At 45.0% G+C, this 24,613-nt stretch overlaps 1 protein-coding gene across 1 annotated transcript in view; it reads right to left on the reverse strand.

The window, feature by feature from the left end:
• TIAM1 (T-cell lymphoma invasion and metastasis 1) overlaps nt 1–24,613 on the reverse strand; it is a gene marked incomplete at its 3' end in the record, with an annotated part of 89,089 nt that overhangs the window by 8,554 nt on the left and 55,922 nt on the right. Inside the window, 7 exon segments of the mRNA XM_009076479.1 lie at nt 1–2; nt 5–88; nt 2,510–2,618; nt 4,923–5,048; nt 5,311–5,379; nt 5,818–5,997; nt 14,428–14,531. The exon segment at nt 1–2 is cut by the window's left edge and continues 85 nt beyond it. Of these exon segments, the coding sequence (XP_009074727.1) occupies nt 1–2; nt 5–88; nt 2,510–2,618; nt 4,923–5,048; nt 5,311–5,379; nt 5,818–5,997; nt 14,428–14,531 (674 nt within the window).

The following is a 24,613-nucleotide window of genomic DNA, read 5'->3' on the forward strand; positions in this document are numbered from 1 at the left end:
TTGATGAGGTAAGACTCCAGCGTGGAGGAGTGCTGCCGTCGGGGATTCTGAGCATCCAGAAATGCCTTGAAAGCAGTGTCTGTCCTGGCTGGAAGATTTAAATGCAGCCATTGGATAAATCAAAAAAATCAAAAAGTGACTTTTCTAGCTTTAAATTCGTTTATCCAGGGACATTTTGAAATAAAGTGCAGATTTATCAGCTCCACAGAATTAGATTTACACCCTCCAGGCTTTGAGTCACTTACACTTTGCCTCAGATATTCTATTTAGGATTTCACCACAGGCACCCACCTCCGTACCAATACAGGCAGTTTTTAATTTTCCATGAGCTGGAAGGGATCCACCAAGGGATTATCAAGTCCAACTTCTGGCCCTGCACAGCACAGCCTCAACAATCCCACCATGTGCCCGAGAGTGCTGTCCAAATGCTCCTTGGGCTCTGTCAGGCTCAGGGCCATGACCACTGCCCTGGGGAGCTGTTCCAGTGCCCAGCCACCCTCTGGGGGAAGAATCGTACCCTAACATCCAGCCTAACCATCCTCTGACACAGCTCCAGCCATTCCCTGGGGTCCTGTCACTGATCACAGAGAGCAGAGATTGGTGCTGCCCCTGCATTGCCCCTCATGAGGAAGCTGCAGACAGCTGTGAGCACTTCTGGCCTTGCAACTATTCTAAAGCAGCATAAAATGTTTTAATCATCTGTTTCCTTTAGGCAAAGGTTCAAATTGGCTATTTGTAACAAGTCACTGCTCCCAAGCCCAGTCTGACAGGTGCACCTACAGTATTGACATTTGATTCTTGTTACCTCATCAAATCTTAAAATGCAGCACTGAACAACAATAATCAGGTGCTAGTACAGGAGGAAGTAGTAAACTTAGGCCAGTGTACCAGATTTTGGCAGCACAGGCAGACTGGACACCTGACTGCTATCATCTTTTCTACCTGACTGCTACTGAATTTATAAAAATACCATTTTCTCTGTTGCTGCCTCTACTAGAGCATAAGGAGTGAAGTAACGAGGAGGTGGTATTTTTAGACATATAAGTTATTCAGTGCAGGAACAATTCCACACAATTGCTTTTATTAGAGTCATGTCCCCTGCCGAGGTGGAGTGAGTTATTTGCAGACAGTCACCTCAGTTTCAAATCCAAAAGCCACCTGCACCTCAGCTGAGGACACCAAATTGCACCTAAAATGCACTCACAGGCTTTTTAAGATATTTATCTCTGGAATAGAATTTTAAGTTCTGTTTGTGCCATAATTCAAGAACAACCATTTCTCATTTATAAATGCAGTCAGCAAGGAGAAAGCAAAGAAAAACAACCAGATCTACCTAGTCTACAGCCTAACATTAAGGTCGAACAAAATGATGCCAAAAGAAAGCATGGATGTGACTAGCAACAAATCATTTATTCAAGTATCCCACAGAGCTGCCAAGTATTCTTTGCAGCATGGGGAATAAAAGTTTACATGTAAAAATGAAAAAGAAAAAGCGCACAAAGAAAAAAGCCACAACAAAACCCCCAAACCAAACAAGAAACAACTTCCAAAACTTTTGGTTGTCAGGGATCCAGTGTCCTTCGAAAAATAAGAGCTCCTCCCTCAATGGCATTAATCCTACAGCTGGAACCATTTGTTTATTTATTGTCTTGGCCAAAAAGGAATTGCATGAAGCAGTTAACTCCCAGTGATTAACACTTTCACAGGGGAAAAACATCACTCCAAGGCAAGTTGGCCCATAAGCATTTATAAGCCAGACCACAGTTCATTTATCTCCATCTCAGCAAGTCAAGTTCTGCTAGGAATTCAGAAATGGAAACAGCTTAGGCAAATTGGAACGAAGATGAGAGGAAGAAGAGAGGGGAGAGAGAGCTTAGTGAAGTTAAAATATTTAGACAACTTCCACAAAACATTCTCCCAGGTTGATCCTTTCCTAGTGGCTGTCAGTGTTCAACCACATTGGCCAGGGCTTCAATAGGATTGCCACTAGCAAGGATTCATAGCACAAACCCTGGGAGGACCCAGAGGTCATTACAAGTGTCACCACTCCTGGTTCCAAAGTACACAGTGATCCATCAGCACAAGACACACACAGTGATCCATCAGCACAAGACACACTGCCCATTTATGAAGCCTTTCCACATGACTGAAAAGAAACCAAACATGTCAGGGGAGAATACCCTGACATGTGGGGAGAGAAAAACTACATGCAAGGTTAGCCACCTCTTGTAATGCACTGCTCGGGTATCATCACGTCAAGGGTGGTCCTAGAACACCCACAGCACAGAGCTCTGTGAGCCTCTTGGGCTGGATAGATTTACTTCCCTACTGCAAAGGCTCCTGGAGAGCAACCTGGCACATGTGTGCTCCCATTCCTGCCCCACAACGTGCCTTGCATGGTTTGGGATGCAGTGGCCACCTCTCATGATGGACAAGGACAACATATGCCAGCCCAAACCAATGTGTTACTGTGATGATTCTCTCCCTGTTTGCAGCACATGGCTCTTACCTTTCACCAGTACTTTGGGGACTTTTGTGTGGCTGGCACAGAAGGCACTGTACAGCTTGAACCGGTCAGCGTAGTACAGAAAGGATCCACCCAAGGAAAACAGCACTTTCTAGGATTAAAAAAGAAAAAAGCATTAGTTTAAAAAAGCATGTGAAAGCTGTTTAGTCCTTTTCCCTCCTGACAGGTTATCTGAAGCTTCCATTTAGCTTTTGGATGACAGGACAATGAATTTTCAGAGTGTCTTCATAACAGGACATTGTGCAAATCTAGAGGATTGCACAATGCACACAGGCCTAGCCTTGGTGTGTGGATTCAGGGTATGTAATTAACATCATTAGCCCAGTCCCAGTTAGGACAGCCTTGAGACACCATTACTCTAAAGGGACTAGGTTCATAGATCCATAGCTGTGTTTAAATGCCTTATTGATCTCAGTAATGACCACAGCGGTCACAGAGAGGACTGGATGTATCTGACTTTGCAAGGTGTATTATAGGCATGGAGCATCTCTGCTAAGAGAAAAGGCTCAGAGAATTGGGATTGTTCAGTCTGGAGAAGAGAAAGTTTCAGGGTGACCCAACTGCCCCTTCCAGTACCTGAAGAAGCCAAGAGGAAAGATGGAGAGAGACTTTTTACAAGGTCCTGGAGTGACATGACAAGAGGGAATGGCTTCCCACTGCCAGAGGGTAGGGATAGATGGGATATTGGGAAGGAATTCTTGGCTGTGAGTGTGAGACACTGGCACAGGTTGCCCAGAGACACTGTAGCTGTCCCACCCCTGGAAGTGTTCCAGGCCAGGTTGGATGGGGCTTGGAGAAACCTGGTCTAGTGGAAGTTGTCCTTGCCCATGACAGGGGATGGAACTGCATGATCTCTAAAGTCCCTTCCAACCCAAACCTTCTGTGATTCATCTACCCAGACACAGGCCTAGCCTTGGTGTGTGGATTCAGGGTATGTAATTAACATCATTAGCCCAGTCCCAGTTAGGACAGCCTTGAGACACCATTACTCTAAAGGGACTAGGTTCATAGATCCATAGCTGTGTTTAAATGCCTTATTGATCTCAGTAATGACCACAGCGGTCACAGAGAGGACTGGATGTATCTGACTTTGTAATGGATCAAGACACTAAGGAGCTGCAAGCACCATTTATCCCTCTGCAAAAACACACCACGGTCTTAGTTTTGTTGGAAATGAGTTTGTGTTAAGGGCCAAACGCAATCCTTCCCTAAGATGTCTTGTCTTTTCCTAAGTGCTTGCTACCCACTTAGAAACCAGACAACATGGGTTGGGGGTCTGAGACAACATGTGGGCAGCTTGGGGACAGTCAAGAGAGAGAAGCAAACTGCAGAACTGAAACCACAGAGCCCTAATGCCCCATATTTCACATGCTGCTTTCAGACAGTGCCCACGGGGCAGAATAGAGTGAGGTTGGTGCACTTTCTATGGAAAGAGGTGGAAGCAGCAGCACTCAGAGGACAGTTATCTCCATGAGGAGGCTTCCCTGGCACTCGCCTCTCAAAGCTCAGAGCACAACATGGTCACAGAGGCTTCCTCCGGTAAAAATGTGTCTCTGTGCCCTCCATTAAGGGCACTTTTCCTACAAAACAGTAGTTTAGTTACTTGAGGGCAGTGTTCATGACTGAGGCTCATCTTCAACAAACACCTTGATAGCAAAGAGACACAAGCACAAAAAGAAATTCTTTCAGTGGTTCTTTCAGGGCTGTATGTTAGCTGAAAAGCAATCTCAGTGGAATTATCATTATTCATCAAGGCACCCTGTCCTTTACCAAGGTGAGTGCTCAAAGCCAGAGCAAATGTCCCCACAGAGAAAACATTCTATCAGCTACTTGCCATATCACCAGTAGCAGTACATGACTGGTAAGGAAACAAAAGAAAACAAAATTTCTGCTTCCACATTTTCCTGATTTTAAATGTGGTTTATATATCTGTAGTTTACATTTCTACCTGTGATGGTGTACATCTGCTGACAGCTCAAAGTATTTGCCTTCTAGTTCTGCTATGCATTAACAGTCCAAACACAGAATTCACTGTACTGTTCTGATCTGCAGACCCAGTTGGTTTCTGAGCTACTACATTAGACTTGCCAGAAGAAAGATTTTATGTAACTTTCCATTTCTAGCATTTCCTGACAGTTCAAGGCAAGAAATCTGGCGGAAGGGCAGGAATAGCACTCAAAAGCACATGGTGTTACAGGCTTCTAGTGCTCTATATGGCTAAATGTAGCATAAGCTACAATTGTAGCAGGATAATTTTCAAACAGCACCAATATTAGCTAAAAAGTAATCTCCAGTGTACGTAGATGTAGATATTTTACATAAACAGTGACAACAGTCAGACAAATACAATGGAGAGCATTAAAGGGCTCCTCATAAATGTAAACAATGAGATTACCTTAAACTGCTCAACTTTTTCAAGCTTTTCCAGGTCTGGGACCAGCCTTACTCCATCTTCAAGAGTTTTCAAGAACTCTACCTGGAATGCTACCATTTCAGGCAGATTCCCAAAGAGAACATCCAGCTAATGGAGGGGGGAAGAAAAAAACAAATGCTGAAAATATCACTTTGCAGCTAAATCACTTGAGTAATTCTCAGTTCAATTGTATAATCAGTGTCATGCCAGGAAAAGACAAGCTACAGACATCACTGAGCAGTACCTTTATATTTTACTTGAAAAGAAATGGAATTAGAAATTTGAGACAAGCAAGTCCTGCTGGGGGTGGGCAGAGTGGAGGGGTGGGCACTAGTTACCGAGCAAAAAGGATAAGCAAGAGTCAACATACCTCATCTGGTGTGAGGAAGGTTTCTTTTTGTAGAGGCTTCAGGTATCTCTCCATCAGACAATTTAAGTCCTAAAAATTCAAAAAAGATGCCCATGTTGGTTCCTCAAACAGCCTCTGAGTACGTATCAGGGTGTCAGAGATTGCTGCTTACCTACTCTGCAATTAATTTTTCCTTTTCATGCGTAAGACAAAATAGTTGAATTTCACAGAACTTAAGATAGTAAAGGGAAACATTTACACAGCTTTACTAACAAAATCAATACTGGATCTCACTAAGCAGTGTTCCTCTGCATACCACCTAAGCAATTTCAAAATGACAGCATAAGAATTTGGAAAGCCTACTTATTCCAGAGGTTCCAGTTACTATTTTAGGGATGGATTGTAGAGTTGAATGTACGTTCACCAAGAGATACATGCAAGAAACATAACTTGAGGCATTAGAGAAGAAACTGACAACATTTTACAGGAAGTATTATCAGATTGAACCAACATGTGGAACAACCTTACCTTGACATAGGTGCGTTCTGTCTCGAGGAGTTCACAGATGACCTTTCGCAGCTTGTCTGCATCTGTGAGTTGTCTCATGGTGGCCAGCTGGGGTCCTGCAAATTCCTGAGGATGAGCACTTGAATCAGAAGGGTTCATTTCATGCAGACTGCGACAGAAAGCAGCGACCTGCTCTGTGCTCTTCAAAAAGAAGGAAGAGGAAAGACCAGTGGTAATATTTTCAGTAAGAGCCATAGGAGTGATGGAGCTGAGAAGCATTTGCAGTCAAGCAGTTGCAGCTTAGGGATTTTAATAGGCACTAAAGTCCAGAAGTGTCTATTCTGTCTCTCAGTGACTGGGGATAAGGGGGAGAAAAAAAGAGCTGCATAATTCCAATTAATTGAAGTGCTGTTCAGCAACATTCCTGGTTTCAGACACTTAAGACTGACAAAGTAATAAAAGGCCCAAGAATTGGGAACCAAAAATCACTGTGCAAACAAAACACACATGCCAGCCCGTTGCCAGTTCCCTAATCTAGTTTGCTACAGTCCTGTGAATAGCTGTGTCAACACAACTGAGGAGACAATGCAGAGGCAGGAACAATTCAAGCTGTTTTTCAGGGAAGCAGAGTCATCCAGAGAACCACAGCCTCTCCCGGATTCAAACACAAGCACTCTGGGAAAGCAACTGTATATCTGATCTGTGCTTGGAAACAATTTCTTCCCCATAAGTCATGTTTTCTCAAGTTGCTACATCTGGCTGGTTTCATTAATATTTAATCAGCTGTCTCTGTAAAGTCAGTTATCCTCACTTCACCTCCTGCTCTTAAATCATCTTCTCACATCTTGCGTTACGCTGAAAAGTTCGGAGCAGATATACTCTCTGGTGTCAGTGATGACAACACCAGCCTTCTAGGGTTGTGAAAGCAGCAGCATGCTGTCTCCATCCCTCCCAGAAACCTGCAGGGAAAAGAGCTGCTCTACTGGACCACACATCTCTAATCCTGCCATGGGATCTTAATCCAGACTCAGTGATTTCCCAGCACTGCCTCTATAGCCCTCCAGTTCATACTAAAAGTCCTATGCAGAGCAGCTGGGGGAGCTGGGGGGGCTCATCTTGAGAAAAGGAGACTCGAGGTGGGGCTTACCATTCTGTACAACTCCCTGACAGGAGGTGCAGCCAGGTGGGGGTCAGGCTCTGCTCCCAGAGAACAAGGGCCAAGACTTGAGGAAACACACTCAAACTATGCCAGGGGAGGTTCAGGTTGGGCATCAGGAGGAATTTCTTCATGGAAATGGTTGTCAGGCATTGGAAGGGAGGTGGTGGAGTCACTATCCCTCAAGGTGTTCAAGAAACAACTGGATGTAGTACCCAGTGCTCTGGTTTAGTTGACAGCATGGTGATTGGTCACAGGCTGGACTTGATCTCAAAAGTCTTTCCCAACCTAAAGCATTCTGTGATTCTGCGAAACAACTGACCCAAAAGTAGCCTTCATTTTCAAAAACAGGATTGCAAAGAGAGGAGCAAACACTAACAAAATCAAAAAGAAGGAAGGAAAAACAGAGCAAATAAAGCGCAGAGCTTTATCCAGAGCCTGCACTACCCCACACCTTCATGATGACCCAGTGCTGAAAAATCTCTGCATTCTTTAAGCCACATGGTCTGCTCACATATAGCCATTTTGCCCTCTCCATGCACCTACAATGCCATGAAACCCAAAAGGACCATTAACCATGCTAGTGACAAGTAAGAAATTTCCTGCCATAACACAGTGGCTTTCCTTAGAGGTCTCTTATGGCTGCAAATGCTCACCTGAGGGTACCACTGCAAGGCATACAAGTAAAAACATTTATCATGCAAAGGATAATTTTCTTCAGGACACAGGTGTAAGCAAGAACTAATCGTAACTGACTGTTTACACAAAAATGCCTCTTGGACATGCTCAGTTACAAGGAAAATATTCACCTTCAGTATCTGAGGTTTAACTCAGATGTGGAAGAAAGGAAAAATATTGCAAGGTGAAGGCAGGAGTAAGCAGTGAGTGGAACCAGTCCATTTTCAGCCAACTCTGCTTCTGGTAATGCCACATGTCACTGAGAGCTGAGATTTATTAGTCAACGTAATTCCTGTTATTTCTTAGCAAGGTTCCACCTATACTTGCTGTACTCTTAAGTACAAAGCACACCCAAACTTTTAGATCACATTTGCACCAGATTTCAACAGGTGTGATCTTGATCCCAAGCAGCCCTAAATCCCTAAATGGCAGTAGGTGAAAGCCTGGCTCCAGCACAGGCAGAAAAACCTTCCCAAAATACCTGCTCTGCTGCAAAGGGACAAAGAACTAACAATTCATATGTGTTAATCACAGCCTACAGGGACCCAGGATACACAAGGTTTGGCTCAGCAATGACTAGCTTTGTTAAGGCTGTCAAGGAATATTTGAGGAAGACAGATGCAGTGGTATTTTGCCTTAAGATCCAAATGTACAAATAAAACCAGTTCTAATGTATAAGACACAATATGGAATCAAACTCCAAAAATAAACCAAGTGCTTTGAGCAGTTCATGCTTGATACCCTGCAGACAACTCACTACCCTGTGCAGGCACTTGCAGTAAGTTCCAGGGAAAGATGGGTCACCCAGAAAGAGTGAAAATCTTACAGTGTGAAACACCAGCTAAGCACTGAAGTTGAAAACTGGGTAACTCATACAGGCATGTAGTTTGCCCCAGAAGGAGCAGTTATACCCATATGCCAAAAACAAAGTGTAGAACACTTCCCAAAGCCTTATCTCCACTTGTGCCTGCTTAATAAACCGTTCATGGACTTCAGACACATCCAGCTCAAGCCAGCAGCTGCCAAGCACAGCCTTCCCACCACCCTGGCACACACCTCCTTACAAACTTCCCATGTATCACTCACTCAACGCTGCACAGATGAAAAGTCTCAAGCACAATTATGTTCACAAACCTGTCCACTTGCTTGTTCATTGAACAAACTGTCATGGGCTATGACCCCCTTCCCTCTTAACCTTATGGGCTGTGATGGCTCCATCCAGCTTACTCTGGACTTTGGGGGCCACATGGCAACACAGCAGTCAAGGGCTATCTGGAACAACGACCCACATGTCTTGCTGATATGCAAACACGACTATAAATCAATCATCTTACTCCATGAACAGTGGACATCTCAGGGCCTGTTGTGCTGTCTTGCAGGCCAGGATCTCCCCTTGAGCAGAGACATCTCTCAAGGTTACTCCTTGGGGTTGAGAGAGTCCTTGCCACAACAGATTCCTGGTAAGTGAATCTGATTCCTGAACATCATCCTGTGTATTTTATATTTCCTTTTAAAAAAAATACATTTCCAGATAGAAAGCAGATGCACATTGCACACAGGGTGCTTCAGGACAAGCTATTGAAGAAAACTCTCAAACAGTCGTGACAAAAGGCTCTCTTTCCCCATTTTCCTAGAGAGAGTGGATAGAGCAGGAGCAAACAGATCCTTTTATCTCCCTACACCAGCTCTGTTTGCAACCACGACAATGACAGCACTGAACCAGGATTTCTCTAGGAGAATTATGGCATCACACCTCAGGCACACTTCTGCAAGCACTCCCTTCTAGCAACCTTAAAACAAGGCAAAGTGCTGGCACAACTGGGCTGTAAAAAGGAGTTTACTCTGCAAGTACATTAACCCCTTCTCTGCAGGGGGCTTAACAGAGGAGCTAAGCTCACATCGTTCGCATTCAGGAGGACCAAGTCCTTAAATTCATCAAGCACAGTGCTGCTGCCCACAGTGAGGAGTTTTGGTTGAAAGCAGAATGCCATTTCCCCTTTCATTCGTAAAGACATACAGGTGCCTGGACATCAGGCAGAGTGCCCCTCTGAACAGCACACAGCACTTCTGATTCTCTAAGCAGCACTGACCTCAGGCAAACTGCATCCTTTCAGGCATTGCCAGGTCTGCTAATGACACTGCACAGTAACAAAAAGCCTCTACAGGGTATAAACGTTACAGCTCAGTCTTGAATTCATAACCTGAAAATTAAGCCAGCATGAAAATTCATTTAACTGCTAATTACTGCGACTAGTCACAAGGCACAGTAGATCTGCTCACCAGATACAGCATATGGTACAGAGAGTCACCATCTCTCCCGGCACTGTCGTTCTTGAGCTTACGGTTCACCCTCCAAAGAGCCGACATCGCTGGAAAGCCACTACTGCCTGAGCTGTCACTCATTGAGGAGGAAAATCCCAGTTCTCCAGGTACTCAGCTGATCTGAAAGGCTTTCCCCCTCCAGACAGACACCCTGTGCTGCTTACTCGACGTGCCACACAGAAGACTGCCACATGTTACCAGGAAAGGGCAGTGCCTGTGTTTCTCTGAGCGAAGCCTTTCCACGCGTGCTGTTTGCTGCCACCGTCGCCTGCTCACCACATCAGTGGGAATTCAGAGGCAGGCACCAGGCACAGCCGAGACCTCAGTGCTGCTCTAAGAGGAAAACTTCAGCAGAAAGGCTGGAATGCAGCAAAGCGGAGGTGAAGGCAGCCTGGGAATATAAATGTCTGTTGCCTGTGGCTGAGCAGGAGCCGATTGGCTATGAATAGCACTGCTGAGGAATATTAAACATCTAAGGGGACAGAGGCACAGAATTAAAAGAAGTTAAAAGAGCCAGTTACGCTCCTGGAAAAGCGACCCCTCAAATCCCTGGTTTAATCCTTTCACATCTATTGCAACACACTGAAGGTTTGGAGACTTAATTCTGGTCTTGAATAATGCTGCAGAGAGCAGACGACCTACTTTCTCAGAAAAAAAACCCACCTCTAAATGGTATAGGCATGTACACACACAGCCCACCACAACATGCTCCCCCACACACAAGTGCTGCAAGGCAATTAGCCTTCAATGCAGGAGGCAGATGTCTTGAACTAGAAACAGGAAGAAATTAATGTCCTGCAGTATTTTAACTGGTGACACCTTTTAAAACCGGTGACACCTTTTAAAGCTACATTCAAAGGGCCATCACAGCAGAAAATATACACAAGACTGATTTTGAGATGCAGTGCAACACCTGCATTAGCCTTTGGTAACATGCAACGTTAAGAACCCACACATATACTCAGTTTTCAGGATACCTCCTTTGAACCTCAATTTACTCTACAGTATTGAAAAGGCCAAAAGACTCAGGGCACCACAGAGACAAGTAACCATTTAAGAAATTATTCTGGCATTAAACGTTCTGGATGTTTTGTTGAAGAGAGGTTCACAGAGGGGCATCACCTGGATTTCATAAACAGTCTGACATCTGAGTTCACAAATAATGAAAACAAGCCTAAAGAGGTGGCAGAGAGCAGGCTTTCCTTCCCTCCACTCTCCTCCCTCCTAGTTCTCTCCTCCACTCTCCTTCCACATGAAATGGGGAGAAAGGAAAGCCAGAAACCAACCCCAGAGCAGAAGCAATTTGTAGAAGAGCTCAGGTCACTTCCAGTTGCATGGCTTCAAGGAAAACAAAGCGTACTTGCCTGCTAGGATTTGCTTAGATTTCAAACCAAGACATAAGAGGGTGAAATTAGATAGGGAGTGAGTCTGGAGAACAACAGTTATCCCACACCACTGACACCTCAACCCACCTTAGAAATGAGTTTCTAGTGTTTTATCAGAGCAGTTTTATAGACACCTCACAATTTACATATTATTATTACTTTGACAGCAGCGCTGGAAAAGAGGAGTCTGTGTTATTAGGTCTTTAGGAAGACAAGCTCTTCAGAAAAGGGAGGAATCCTCAGAGCTTCTGCTGCACCCTCCAAATCCTTCAGCACCCCACCAACAGCTTGGAAGCTTTTGCAGATTAAGAAACAAATGCACCACTACTAAGGAAACACACACCCACATGCACACATGCTGGGCTGGGGGAAGGGAAGGAGACAGCTGGAAGCGGGGAGGAGGAGGAGAAGAGAAGACATATTCAAGTACCTCCTGTGTCATACATCTACCTATTACCTGCATGAGAAAGTGTCAATCCCAGGTTTTGGTAGGATTTCACACCACTTACCTTCACAAAAAGTCTCCCTAGCCTGTGCTACGAGAGAGGATGAAGGAGAGCTGCAGCGCTGCCTTCCTCTCCTTTTCCCATGAATTATTAACTCTCCCCTAGGATCAGTTTGCTGGCTGGAAAGCCAGGGAGCTTCCTCAGAGAAGCTGGGAGCTCTCCTCCTCTGCAGCACTCCGTGGGCATCAGCAGGCTGCCAGCCACACAGTGTAGAGAGGTGAGGTTGGCAGGATGAAGCTCTGCCTCAGGTCATGCACAGCAAAAGACACCCCAAATGCTATTTTCGGATCTTCAGCTGCTAGTGCTACCTCTGGCTGAGAAGGGGAACTCTTCATGTAGCTGGGAGGCTCCAACAGTTATAATGGATGTCCTCTGCTGCCCAGCTGTGAATGGGTAAGAGTGCTCCTGCCCTGCTTTAGCTAAGCAAGGCAGAAAAATAAAGGAAGTCTCCCCCGAACTCCACCATCTTAGGGAGACTGGCAGCTATGGCAGGAATGGAGATACAGGGAACATGCCCCTCCTGGTGGTATGAGGGCAGAGCCTTTCCCTTCCCACGCACAAAGATAACCCCTATAAAACAGTGCTGAGGACATCAGCTTAATCTTCTGTGCCATAATCCCAGGAGCATGGAAAGGTGTGGGAGAGCATGGACAGGAAAACCTCTTTGTTTTTGTCCTCACCGTACCAGCTGGGTGGTGACTTCCCATGGAAAAACACATATTGCAGAATCCCTACTTCCCAGGCAGATCAGCTTTCCCAAGCACACAGAAGGATTAGGAAAACCCTCCTGTTAAATAAACTTTTTTGCCTCCCCTCTACCATGTACTGGTATCCTCTATAGGCATTTCAGAATAACTTGGAGGTTTCTGTAGTTTTCATTAGAGAGGAACCAGCAAGGAAGCCCACTGAGTACAGAGCTCTTCTTTGTGAGCAGGGACAGCAGAAAACATGAGTTTGCCAAATTGAGCACATTGTACACATGTCCATGTAACACATATGTACATGTGTCCTTTCTTTATGGGAGACCACTGCAAGCAGTTTGTCCCACAACAAACAGAACATGAAGTAAAATGCATCACTCCCCTCTATATTGCACAAAGGTAGTGACTTATTTCTGCATTTCAAAAGAAAGCATGTAGTGATGTCAGCATCTCATTTACAGACAGGCAGAAGCTCCCCTGGTTGGCAACTAAGGCTCCTTAGAGTTAGGAGTTACTCTTCCAATAGGCGAATATTAAGCATTAAAGCTGCTAACGCGCATTTCTCAGTTTAACTAAATCTGCTGAGCTGCAGAGCTAATCGTGTAATCCTTACGCCTTGCTTCAGGCAATTACAGCTCTGGAGATCCAGGAGGCAAGCTGCAAAATGGAACCCCACAGCCTGTCACACGGCTCAGAAATAGAAAGCCATGGAAAACACGGCAAGAGCATTCATTGCCCAAGCAGCCATGTGTTGTATTCAGTGCTCTGCCACAGCTTCTCTTCAACTGAAGAGACTGTTCAAAGCATATGAAAATCCCACATATTTACACTTAAAAATCCCAAAGCATCAACAAACACTTCCACTCACCGAAGAAGAAATTATTTGTACTTACAAAAGTTCTGTAATAAAACCTGGAAGCAAACTGTACAAAGAATCACCTTCTGCATGTATTTCATGCATAGGAATGTTTTATCTGACTTCCACTGTTTGGCTATCAGAGACAAAACTACAGGCTAGGGTGACATAAGGGATCAGGAAACAAGAGGCTGAGGTCTTTTCCTTCCTTTCTCTATAGCAGAATAGCACAGGACCAGCTCAGAGCTCACTTTAACACATCTTACTTAAAACAAAAGCTGAGAGAAAACAGGCACAAACTGGGTGAGATCTGATTCTCACTAGATTATTAATTGTCTAGAAAAATAGCTGTAAACTGTCACCATCACCTACACAGTAACAGCTAAAAGCAATCAGGCCTTCAATATAATCTCACTTGGTTCTGCCTCAAAAGCCACTAATCATGACACGTACTGTCCTGTAAAGCTCCCTAGCACCAAGTAGGAACTACCAACAACTGTGAGCCCATCCTTTAATCGACAGCAATTAGCAACCCATTTGCACAACCTCTTTGCTATAATTGGGGAGTTTGGCTTCAATTTAAGGTAGATTGGCTATAATTAGTTTGCATTTCAAAACTAGCACGTGCACTATGGAACTGCTTATTTCCTTAAGGAAATACAGGTTCTTCTTTGCCTAGAAATCAAGAAGGAGTAAGAAATCACAACAATCCACTTGATCTATGGTTTAGTGGATCTGCTCTGGTACAGGAGGCGATAACCAGGCCATTTAAAAACTGAGAATATTATCATAAGATACTGAAGATGTGAACTAACTCTGGAAAAAAGGCATAGGTCTTGCTTAAGAGGGAGCAAATGACATGCCATAATCAAAGCTGTAATTTGTTCCATTCGATATCTGCTAACACCTTAAAAGCAAGATTAGCATCTTCCCGGAAAGGTGCTCTAATGGTGTGCAGCTGTGCAGCGATCACCTCAGCTGTGGCTGGACTCCAACTCCTCCTCATCTGAAAATGAAACTTTCTCACCTTGCTCATCTTATCGGCCTCATCAGATGACTCCAAGTCCTGTGCTTCCACCTCCTCTGGAGCTGTCTCAGCAGAGCTGTCCACGTCGCCGCAAAGCGAGTGCCCTGCCGAGATTGAGATGTGTGTGAGAACCCAACCTTCACTTCCTAAAATTCAAACAGTTGGGCACAACAATGCAGTTCCCATGGAGGGCCAGGACCCATCCTGCACATGCCAACCAAACGTTGTGCCAGAGGCACTCAATGACCTCAGCAGAGGACTCACAGCACAGGCTAGGTTTAATGACAGGTGTAAAAATAAATAGGTTGTGCCCAGACAAACTATTTAGCTGGAAACAACATAAGCCAATTCAGAGATAAGGCTAAAATGTCACATTGAAATTCTTGCATTTGGCATTCATTTCTTGGCTGGTGAGCAGTTGCTAAGGACCTTTATACCTTAGTGGTTTTAAATGGAAGCTGCGGTATGCAAACGGGCAGGCTGTCTTGGTGAGCCCTTCCTCTGAGTTAAGTCAAACACAGTGATTCTAAATTCCTTGCAGTTTTGTCCTGACACACCCACTGCTGAGTTTCTATGTTGATGTTTAAGGAAACAAACCCAGTTTTAGCAGTTTGTAGGAGTCTTATTACATTAACTGAGCACCAAATTTCATTTCCATCAGTACATAGCAACAGCTATGCACCCCAATGCCTGAACACTCTCCTGGGGACTGTGTTGTTGATACAGCTCATAACTCCTTTGAGACTTCTTGTCACCTGCAAGTGACAAAAGAAGAGAACTAATCCCAGCTTGAGAGCTCTGGGCACAAGTAACTTGTTTTTGGATCTCATTCTGCAACTCAGGTAGCTGTAAGAACCAGTGTAACTACACCTCAGCCAGTCTTCACCAAAACCAGATTCCATATACATTCAGTTCCTAGCTATGGCAAATTATATTGACCAGTGATGGACTGAAGTCTGCCAGGAATCTCTTCCATGCCTCAAGCCAGCATAAAGAGATACTTCACAGCAGCTGAGTCCACATATTAATTCCTTTTACCTTTCCCATCCCCCATCTGTGAGGGTGCTGAGGCACTGGCACAGGTTGCCCAGAGAAGCTGTGGCTGCCACATCCCTGGAAGTGTTCCAGGCCAGGTTGGATGGGCCTTGGAGCAACCTGGGCTAGTGGAAGGTGTTCCTGCCCATGGCAGAGGGTGAAACTGGATGGACTTTAAGGTCCCTTCCAACCCAAACCATTCCATGATTGTATGATCATTAGCCTGCAGCATTTAAGCATTTTGGTGGAAAACTGAAACTCTTCTGTAGCAGAATAGAATTCTTTTTCAAACCAGTATTGTTACAGGGTGGGTTTGTTTGCAACCCTGTGGGTGGAAGCAGCCCAACAGCACCCTGTCATGTCAGCACCCAGCGGGCCAGCACTAATGCCCCTCCTGAGCACTAGTGGGTTGTAAAAAGGGTGTTTTACAAAGACACATCAGATGCAGCACCATTTCTATGTCAGTCCCATGCTGACTCCCATGTTACTTGCTATTTTTCAATTAGACAATTCAATTTAGGTATCAGGAGCACTTGGTTAGAGAGCAATGCTGTGAGGAAAAAAGGCCACAGTGATGGTAATGCACATTTGTTACACTGGCATATCTCAGTTAAACACTGTGTGGTTTGGCCAAAAAGGCTATAATAGCATGGGCTTTTAAATTCAGATAAAATTACAAACTGCTTTAAAATCAACAGATTTTGAAAAGACAAACACCGATTACACACACCTAATATGTTTGCTTATATTTATACTGGAGTTAAATAGATTTAGGGATACAGAAATTACAGTCTTTGAGAAATATGTTTCCTAAATGATTAAGAAAATTTCTGCTGCCCCTTTGGTGCAATTGAAAGTTCACTGCTCTTCTTTCAAGGAGTTTTATGTTAATGCACAGTGTTGGGTCACAGACATCTGCCAGGTACAGTCTCCTGTGTCCAGACTGAGGGCAGTGATCCAGGTCTTGGTTCCTCAGTTCCTTATGCTCAGCTGCTGTTCTTGCAAAGCTTTCAGACACCATTTATCAAAAAGAATTTGCATGACTGTGCAAGATCTGTGTTTTGTTGTGTGACGAGATAATTTGGACAAATCAGAATTCAGAAATCTGGGAAGAAATTTAGAACATGTTCTGCACAGTGGGATGGAGCTAAACTGGACATCAGTGAAATGGAAAGGACATAAAAGGTAACTCAGAGCTGAGCTGCTGGAAGATAGTGTTTACCTTTAAAATAGATGTGTCTGTAGAGGTTGTTTGGCAACACAAAATCTATTTGAAAAAGTGTTTTTACTGTAAGAAGTTTGATTTTCTGAGTCTTGCCCAGATTTTATCAGCTTTCTGCTCTCCCTATTAATGTGTGAAAAAGAACTCTTAAACCCCTTAAGCTGTCCTTTAAAAAATAAGAGGGGAAAAAATGCAATGTGTCATAATTTTGTGGGGCAGTCCGTGCTTTTTCACTGCAATTAATTTCCCATTACAAGCTGTGTGAAATACATCTTACAGTTGCTTCTCACCCTGAACCAAGGCAATAATGTTGGGGAGGGGCTGTTTTTAGCTTTTAAGCAACCACTTTTTTTTTTCCTGTATGTCCAAACACCACTTAATCTGTTTCCTGCAGTACAAACGCTTTTACCCAGCAGACAGCAATTTTTCACTGGAGCCTTAATGAGCAGTCACACAGCAGGTGTGCTCAGGGCATTTCTAACCTCTTCAGCCGCCAAAGCCAACGCCGACTTGAGCAGGTTTATCTGCTGGTTGTTAAATGCAGGCCATCAACTGCCTGTTAATACCGCCCAGTTACCGTCCCACTTCTGTCAGGTTCATTACATCACCTGCTTTTTGCCCTGGGAATCTTTACCTAGCTCTGCAAGGAGCTTTGAGCAGAACACGCTTGTTTCCTCCGGCAGCACATGAATTCTGCCTGACCACTGCCCTTTGCTAGGGACGATAATGTGTGGCCTTCACTTGACATAAAGGAATTAGAAAAGGAAATGCAAAAAGCTGCAGGAAAAGGGGGTCAAATCCAAGAGGCCACCAGCACAGATGGAGGTCACACAGGCTCCCATGTAGCCACAGCAGTGTAATATCCGTGACATTGTGACTGAAGTCCATTAAATAACTCCACTATCTAGAACTATCTAGAACTAACAAAATAAAAGGAAGTCTAACTCCACTTATGGCTAGAACTAACAAAATAAAAGGAAGTCTTATATCACTGGAGCAAAGGTGCTGGGGCTTAAAGGCCTGGAGAATCATGTAAAGCTTAAGCACCAGGCCAACACTTGGCTAAAATTTTCCATGGCTGTTGCTCCCAATTTGCAGGGCTGCTGTTGCTCAAGATTTTAGTAAGAATTCCACGAGGTTTGGTACCACTCTATGGCTAGAACTAACAAAATAAAAGGAAGTCTTATATCACTGGAGCAAAGGTGCTGGGGCTTAAAGGCCTGGAGAATCATGTAAAGCTTAAGCACCAGGCCAACACTTGGCTAAAATTTTCCATGGCTGTTGCTCCCAATTTGCAGGGCTGCTGTTGCTCAAGATTTTAGTAAGAATTCCACGAGGTTTGGTACCACTCTTAAAGCTTCTTGGTGCCAGGTTATTTTTATTTTTAATGCAGTGGAAATAAATATTCCTGGCCAAGCTCTGCCAGCTACAGTGCAGAGCTCAGAAGCAAGCACCCTAATAACACAAAAAGCAGCACACAAATCAGGGACCCAGGACCTCAGAGCCTAATTCCTGAGGATGTGGAATGGGCAATGCTGAATTTAGTTCTCTCATTGGCAGTAATGAGTATGTGCTGGCAAGGGCAGCCATCTGCCAGCAGAGTACATACTGCAGGCCAGAAGCAACAACAGGCTCAGAGGGTTCAAAGCCTTGATTTGTAAGTTTAAGGTGCCAAAGCCTCTTGAACAGGTTGTTTTACACAGCTCAGTGCCCCCCACAACACTGTGCTGTGGGACTGAGGCAGAGCTCTGGCCAGAAACTAAAGCACAATAAATTCCACCTGAACATGAGAAAGAATTTCTATACATTAAGGGTGGCAGAGCACTGGCATAGTTCAACCAGAGAAGTTGTGGAGTCTCCCTCTCTGGAGATATCCAAACCCCACCTGAACACATTCCTGTGTCACCAGCTCTAGGTGACCCTGCCTTAGACTAGAGCGAGCACTAAGTCCATGTTCAGTTGTTTCTTGAACACCTTCAGGGATAGTGACTCCACCACCTGCCTGGACAGCCCCTTCCAATGCCTGACCACCCTTTCCATGAAGAAATTCCTCCTGATGTCCAACCTGAACCTCCCCTGGCACAACTTGAAGCTGTTTCGTTGTGTTCTGTCCCTTGTTCCCAGGGAGCAGAGCCTGACTCCCACCTGGCTGCACCTCCTGTCAGGGAGTTCTAGGGAGCAAGAAGATCCCCCCTTGAGCCTCCTCTTCTCCAGGCTGAGCTCCCCCAACTACTCCTCCTCAGACTTGTGCTCCAGACCCTTCTCCAGCTCCGTTCCCATCTCTGGACATGCTCCAGCACTTCAATGTTTTTCTTAAAGTGAAGAAATCCTACTGCTTCTTTTTCCATTCCAGCTAGGCAATAAATTGCCAAATAGTGAAAAATCTACACTGAATGTAGTTTAGTTCAATCCCTCTCATGGGGAAAAATTCTGTCATTGAAACCTTCCCTGTATCACGGCCGCTTTCCACCCTCCCCAGGCCAGGAGCTAGATGCTTGAGGAGCCCCTTGGGAATAAAGAGGAGTTTCCATAGACACACAAACAGAGCGTGTGCTCAGGGCCCTCGGGAAGCAGGGAACGAGAGAATTCCGGGACACCATCCTTGCCTCCTGCAGGTACAGGTGTGGTGCGCCAGGGGGCGCGGCAGCATCGCGGGAATTTTGGGATGCGCTACTAATTCCAATCCCAAACCCCTCCCATGGATGCTGCAGGAAATTGCACTCGGAAGTGTTAAATCAAGCACCAAATGAGACCAGTGTTTTTTCTCGTGTTACAAGAGGTATGAAATAAGCCGTCTCCTCATGAAAATAATCCTGAGGAAACTAAGGTTACTGTCAGCCTCAGCTTGTGCTGAAATCCAAATTACTGAGCCCAAGGGGACCTCTCACAGGACAAGGATGGAATGAAAATAGTGCCCATGCTTATCCTGAAATCAAAGTTTGTTTCAGCTATATGTCACAGTGCTTAGTGTGTGTTAACTGCAGCTTCTGGGTGCTTTTTGAAGGACAAAATAACAGAGTTCTTAAGAACACCTACATGCCTCCTATCCTGAGGATTAATATACCCATTCCAAAGGGGGGTGGGCTTGCTTTTTTGGCATGTATATATTCTGCATGGTGATTTATATGCTTCACAGTTATCCTTGCAAATACCCCACAGGCTAGAGGCCTCCAAAATGCAGTAGGAGGCAAAGCCTAAACCTCAGAAACTTTATCCCAGAGTAAAAAAAATGAGTGAATTGTGGGGAGACCACAAACAAATATGGGAACTACTCCCATTCCCAAATCCCCCTCTAATAACTAAATAACTTCTTGGTGATTTGAGGGAGATCCAACACCATGTTTCCAGCTTTCAGCCTCTCATTCCCTGGACTGAGAGGAGGAGAATGGGGAGACAAAATACTCCTTGTGGGAAGGGGAGACAGATCTCACTGCTCCTTTTAGGCAATAAGGAAAACATCCTGCAGGGCTCCTGACAGAGTAAGAGCTAATCCTCCTCACCCAAATCTATGCAGGCTGCATTAGCAGGAGAAAAGACTGAAAGCCAGGAAAAGCAGGAACAGATGAAAGGAACAAAACTTATGGCTCTGTGAGGCTGATGCAGTGCGAATTCCATGGGGACAGTATATATCATGCCCAAGATGATACACTTCACATCAATCAGAGATATAAAATCCAAGGTCATCCCAAGGATAACCTGTTAAGTAAACACAAGTAACCACTGCCTCAGAGCTAATTTGCAGCTCTAGTCTCAGCCTCAGCATATACAAGTTCCAGATGATGAAAGCTGTAAGAGATGTTAGATTTAACAGGAGCACTGGCGGTCACTTCAGGGAGGTTGACTCCCAGAAACTCAGCCCTGCTTTCCTCCTGAAAGACCTCCCACTGAGTAGTAAGACATCAGGAAAGCTTCCTTACAAAAAGTAACACAGCATCTTTCTGTTGAAAATACACAGTATGATTTGTCTCATAAAAAGAAAATCTACCCTTTGCTGCCTTCACAGCTGATGAAGATTTGCTAGTGTAGAAGATAATGACATCAGCTGGATCATACAACCAGACCATGGATTTCTGGAGAATGGATGTGCCTACAGGTGATGTATACCTGCTGGCACTCCGGCCCATGGATGTTTCACTCCCCTGCTGAAATGGGGGACACACTGCTTCAGGACCAAAGACAAAATCTGTGTGCTATAAATAAACAGAAATCACAGAGCTGAGCTGCTGAGCCAGCCAAACTGCCTGAAATCAACAAGGACATAAATAAATAGGTCAGTGGGTATTTCATACTTGAATGCTCTCTGCAAGAAGCTGTGGAGCTGAGACCAAAAATCTCAGACATAGCCACAATGTCCCAAATAAAAGCACAGACCCCTTTTTAAAATTTCATGTGGAATCCATTTTAGATAACAAATCCCTGGGAATGCACAGGGCCAGAAGAGGGAAGGCTTCAGTAAAACACTGTGTTCTACAAACACTGCAATAGAGAGAAATCGATGGGGAGGATAAAAACACCTGCACTCCAGTCACACACTTGGGTACAGATCCTTTATTTCACTCCCACCTCAGGCTAAGTCATCCCAAAGTAGAGCATCAGTGTTGTTTAGCTTTAAACACCATCTTAACATGGTTCTTCAGAGGCCTATTTCATATGGCAGCTACAGGCACTTTCAGAAGCTGACAGAGACATCTGCACACCTGCTGATGAGCTATCATGTTGCTTCAGTTGCAAAAGTATTCCACTCCCTTTGAGGAAGAATGAAGGCAAATCCCACCTCAGCATTTGCTGTGCTTTGAAGGGAAGCAAATGTCAGGAGAGCTCCAGCTTCTGTTCTGCCTGTCGCCTCAGAAGGAGAGTGAAGGAGCTCGCTGAGCACACTGAAAGTGAAGGGCAGCTGTACCAAGAGAAATCTGAAGGGAAAAGGAAGCCCTAAGGCATAGCTGTGGTCTTGGGGAGCTATTTAGGAAGGAGGCAGTTTGGCCCACCAGGCAGTTCACATGCTCACAGCAGGACACAGGAAAACAAGGAGCCGTTCCACACCACTGCGACAGCCACAAAGCCCCGGCCTGGAAGAAGCTCATAGACGAGGACAGGCATGACTTGAGTTGAGGGCAGCACAAAGGAAGTGTGTCTGCAAAGCAGCAGAAGCAGGAGGTCTGATTTTGCCATGACACATCTATCATCCATGTCCTACAACTTCATTTTGCATGGGATATTGACGCACGCTGTTATGAAGGCACACCCTGGGCTCCTCAGACACATTTGGAAAACCATGCACAATCTCACTCTCAGCAAGGGAAAGGATCCCTTGAAGACCCTTAAAGTCATGATGCAGAGAACTGACAGTGGCAGAGAAACTGCTTGTTGAGACCAGGTGTTATGACCCCACATTATGGAATGTCATTGCTCTGCCTCAGAAATCACTACATTGTGTAAATACAGAAGTCCCAGCTCCCAGGGAAGACACTCACTTCAGTGAGAAGTTGAGGTACGAGGACAGGACTTGAGGGAATGGCCTGAAGTTGTGTCAGGGGGGCTTTAGGTTGGATATTAGGAAAAGGTTCTTCCCCCAGAGGATGGTTGGGCACTGGAACAGCTCCCCAGGGCAGTGGTCATGGCCCCAAACCTGACAGAGCTCAAGAAGCATTTGGACAAGACTCTCAGTCTCATGGTGGTATTGTTTGTGTGTCCTTTGTAGGGCCAGGAGTTGGACTGGATGATCCTTGTGGGTCCCTTCCAACTCCAAATATTCTGTGATTCTGTAACTCAGTGCTTGGGGTTTCAGTGGAAAAGCACAGGCAAGGACAGGAGCATGGGGCCTGTGAAGAGATGCTGCTAACTAGCAAATGGGGGCATCTTGTGGCCAGCTATAAAATGCACAAGATTAACTTGATTTTTCAGCACAAAAGCCTAACTGGGAAAACTTCCATCAAAAGGGGAAAATGTCTTTCTGAAAATGTTTAATTTTAACTGCCTTTGGGGGTTTGGCCCACATCTTACATGAGGCTCCTTTTATCCATCCCCTCAGAGGGATTTGCAATAAGCTGTTCTGAAGTTTTCTTGTTCCTGCTATTCCACTGCTATGAATATCACACTCCCCAAAGCCAGCCTAGCTTCCAGCTTTGCCATCAGCTACACACTGACACTTTTGCTAGATCACTTTCAGGAAATATTACAGAATCACAGAATCATTTAGGTTGGAAAAGATCTCTGAGATCATCAAGTCCAACCTGTGAACCATCACCATCTTGTCAACTAGGCCAGAGCACTAAGTGCCACATCCAGTCGTTCCTGGAACACCTCCAGGGATGGTGACTCCATCACCTCCCTGGGTAGCCCCTTCCAATGCCTGACAACCCTTTCCATGAAAGTTCCTCCTGATGTCCAGCCTGAACTTTGAGGCTATAACCAGCTTTGTCATAGAGATGATGTGCATTGAAGAAGATCTAGTGTTGCTCCTGCTGCTTTCCTGAGCGAAGCGCAGGGTTTGCCATCAGGGCATCCATGATTTGAAAGGAGGCTTGTGGACAAGTGACCAACCTTTGGGATCCAGCTTAGAAAATTAAAGGTACAAAACCTCTCAGACACCCTTCCTAAACTGGTTGCTTGCTTGGAATAGATAAAAGGACAGCAAAAAGTGGAATCCATTTTGCTGGGATTAGGATTTCAGAATCCTAAGAACCATTTAGGTTGGAAAAGGCCTCCAAGACCATCGAGTCCAACCTATGACCAATCACCACCTTGTCAACTAGGCCAGAGCACTAAGTGCCACATCCGGTCATTCCTTGAACACCTTGAGGGATGGCGACTCCACCACCTCCCTGGGTAGCCCCTTCCAATGCCTGACAACCCTTTCCATGACGGAATTCCTCCTGATGTCCAACCTGAACCTCCCCTGATGCAGCCTGAGGCTATGTTCTCTTGTCCTGTCAAATAACAGGATTCAAGTAACAGTTTTTATGCAGAACCAGAGCAACATCCAGAAGTGTTGCAAGACAGGCTGTACCTCCCTGACTCTTTGCAGGCAGACATGAGTCAACTTGGGCCTGAGCCCAGGCAACCTGTCTTTCCCTGTGGGTCATTCTCTCTGGCTCAGCATCATGCTAATGCCCTTGCAGTGCTCCTGCGTTACCTCCAGTTTGCACCTGGACTCATCCCAGCATCCCCTACACCAGGTGATTGCCACAGTTGGACGTGTCCCTGGAGAAGGCTGACTTAACACCAGCGAAGTGCATCAACAGCCCTGCTCCTACTTTGGCTCTTTATTCCAGTTCCTCAAAAAAATGTTTCATAGTTGTCAAAACAATTATTTTGACATTTCTGAAACCATTGTTTTGGGAAAGAAACTAAGTATTTTGACATATCCAGATGCCTGAAAGTCAGAATTCACCTCAGCTCAGAATAGTTTTGATTAGCTAGAAATTACTTCATTTTGGCCATTCTATTAATTTTTGCTGTATTTTAAATTATTCCAACAAACTGAAGCAAGGAGGTATGAACAGTATCCTCTTCTCTTTTCAGGTATGGGGGACATTTAGAAACTGGCAAGCCAGACTTGACTAAGCAGGCAGGTAGTTTCCTGTTATCCCAGTGCAATTCCCAACATTGCTGCCTTACAGAGGTAATGTCAAGAAACCACCAAGGAGGTGGTCCTCCTCTTCTGAAGCCATTTCTCTTATCCCAGCACAGGTTCAGGAAGACAAACTCATGGCAAACAATTCCCAGTTGCTAGAGATTAAGTTTCTGCCAGTTGGGTTCTCTGACCAGGGCAGCATGGTGTGCAGGAAGGGCGGGGATGCCACTTTCCCCTCCACTGTGCTGTGGGAACACTTGAATACACCTGGCTGTAGCATCAATCCCTACCTTTAGGAGTTTTAAAATGTCCCTAGGAGTTACTTATGCACCACATCAAACACACAGGGCTCACCA

Source organism: Acanthisitta chloris, unplaced genomic scaffold, assembly GCF_000695815.1.
Source record: "Acanthisitta chloris isolate BGI_N310 unplaced genomic scaffold, ASM69581v1 scaffold446, whole genome shotgun sequence".
Lineage (NCBI taxonomy): Eukaryota > Metazoa > Chordata > Aves > Passeriformes > Acanthisittidae > Acanthisitta > Acanthisitta chloris.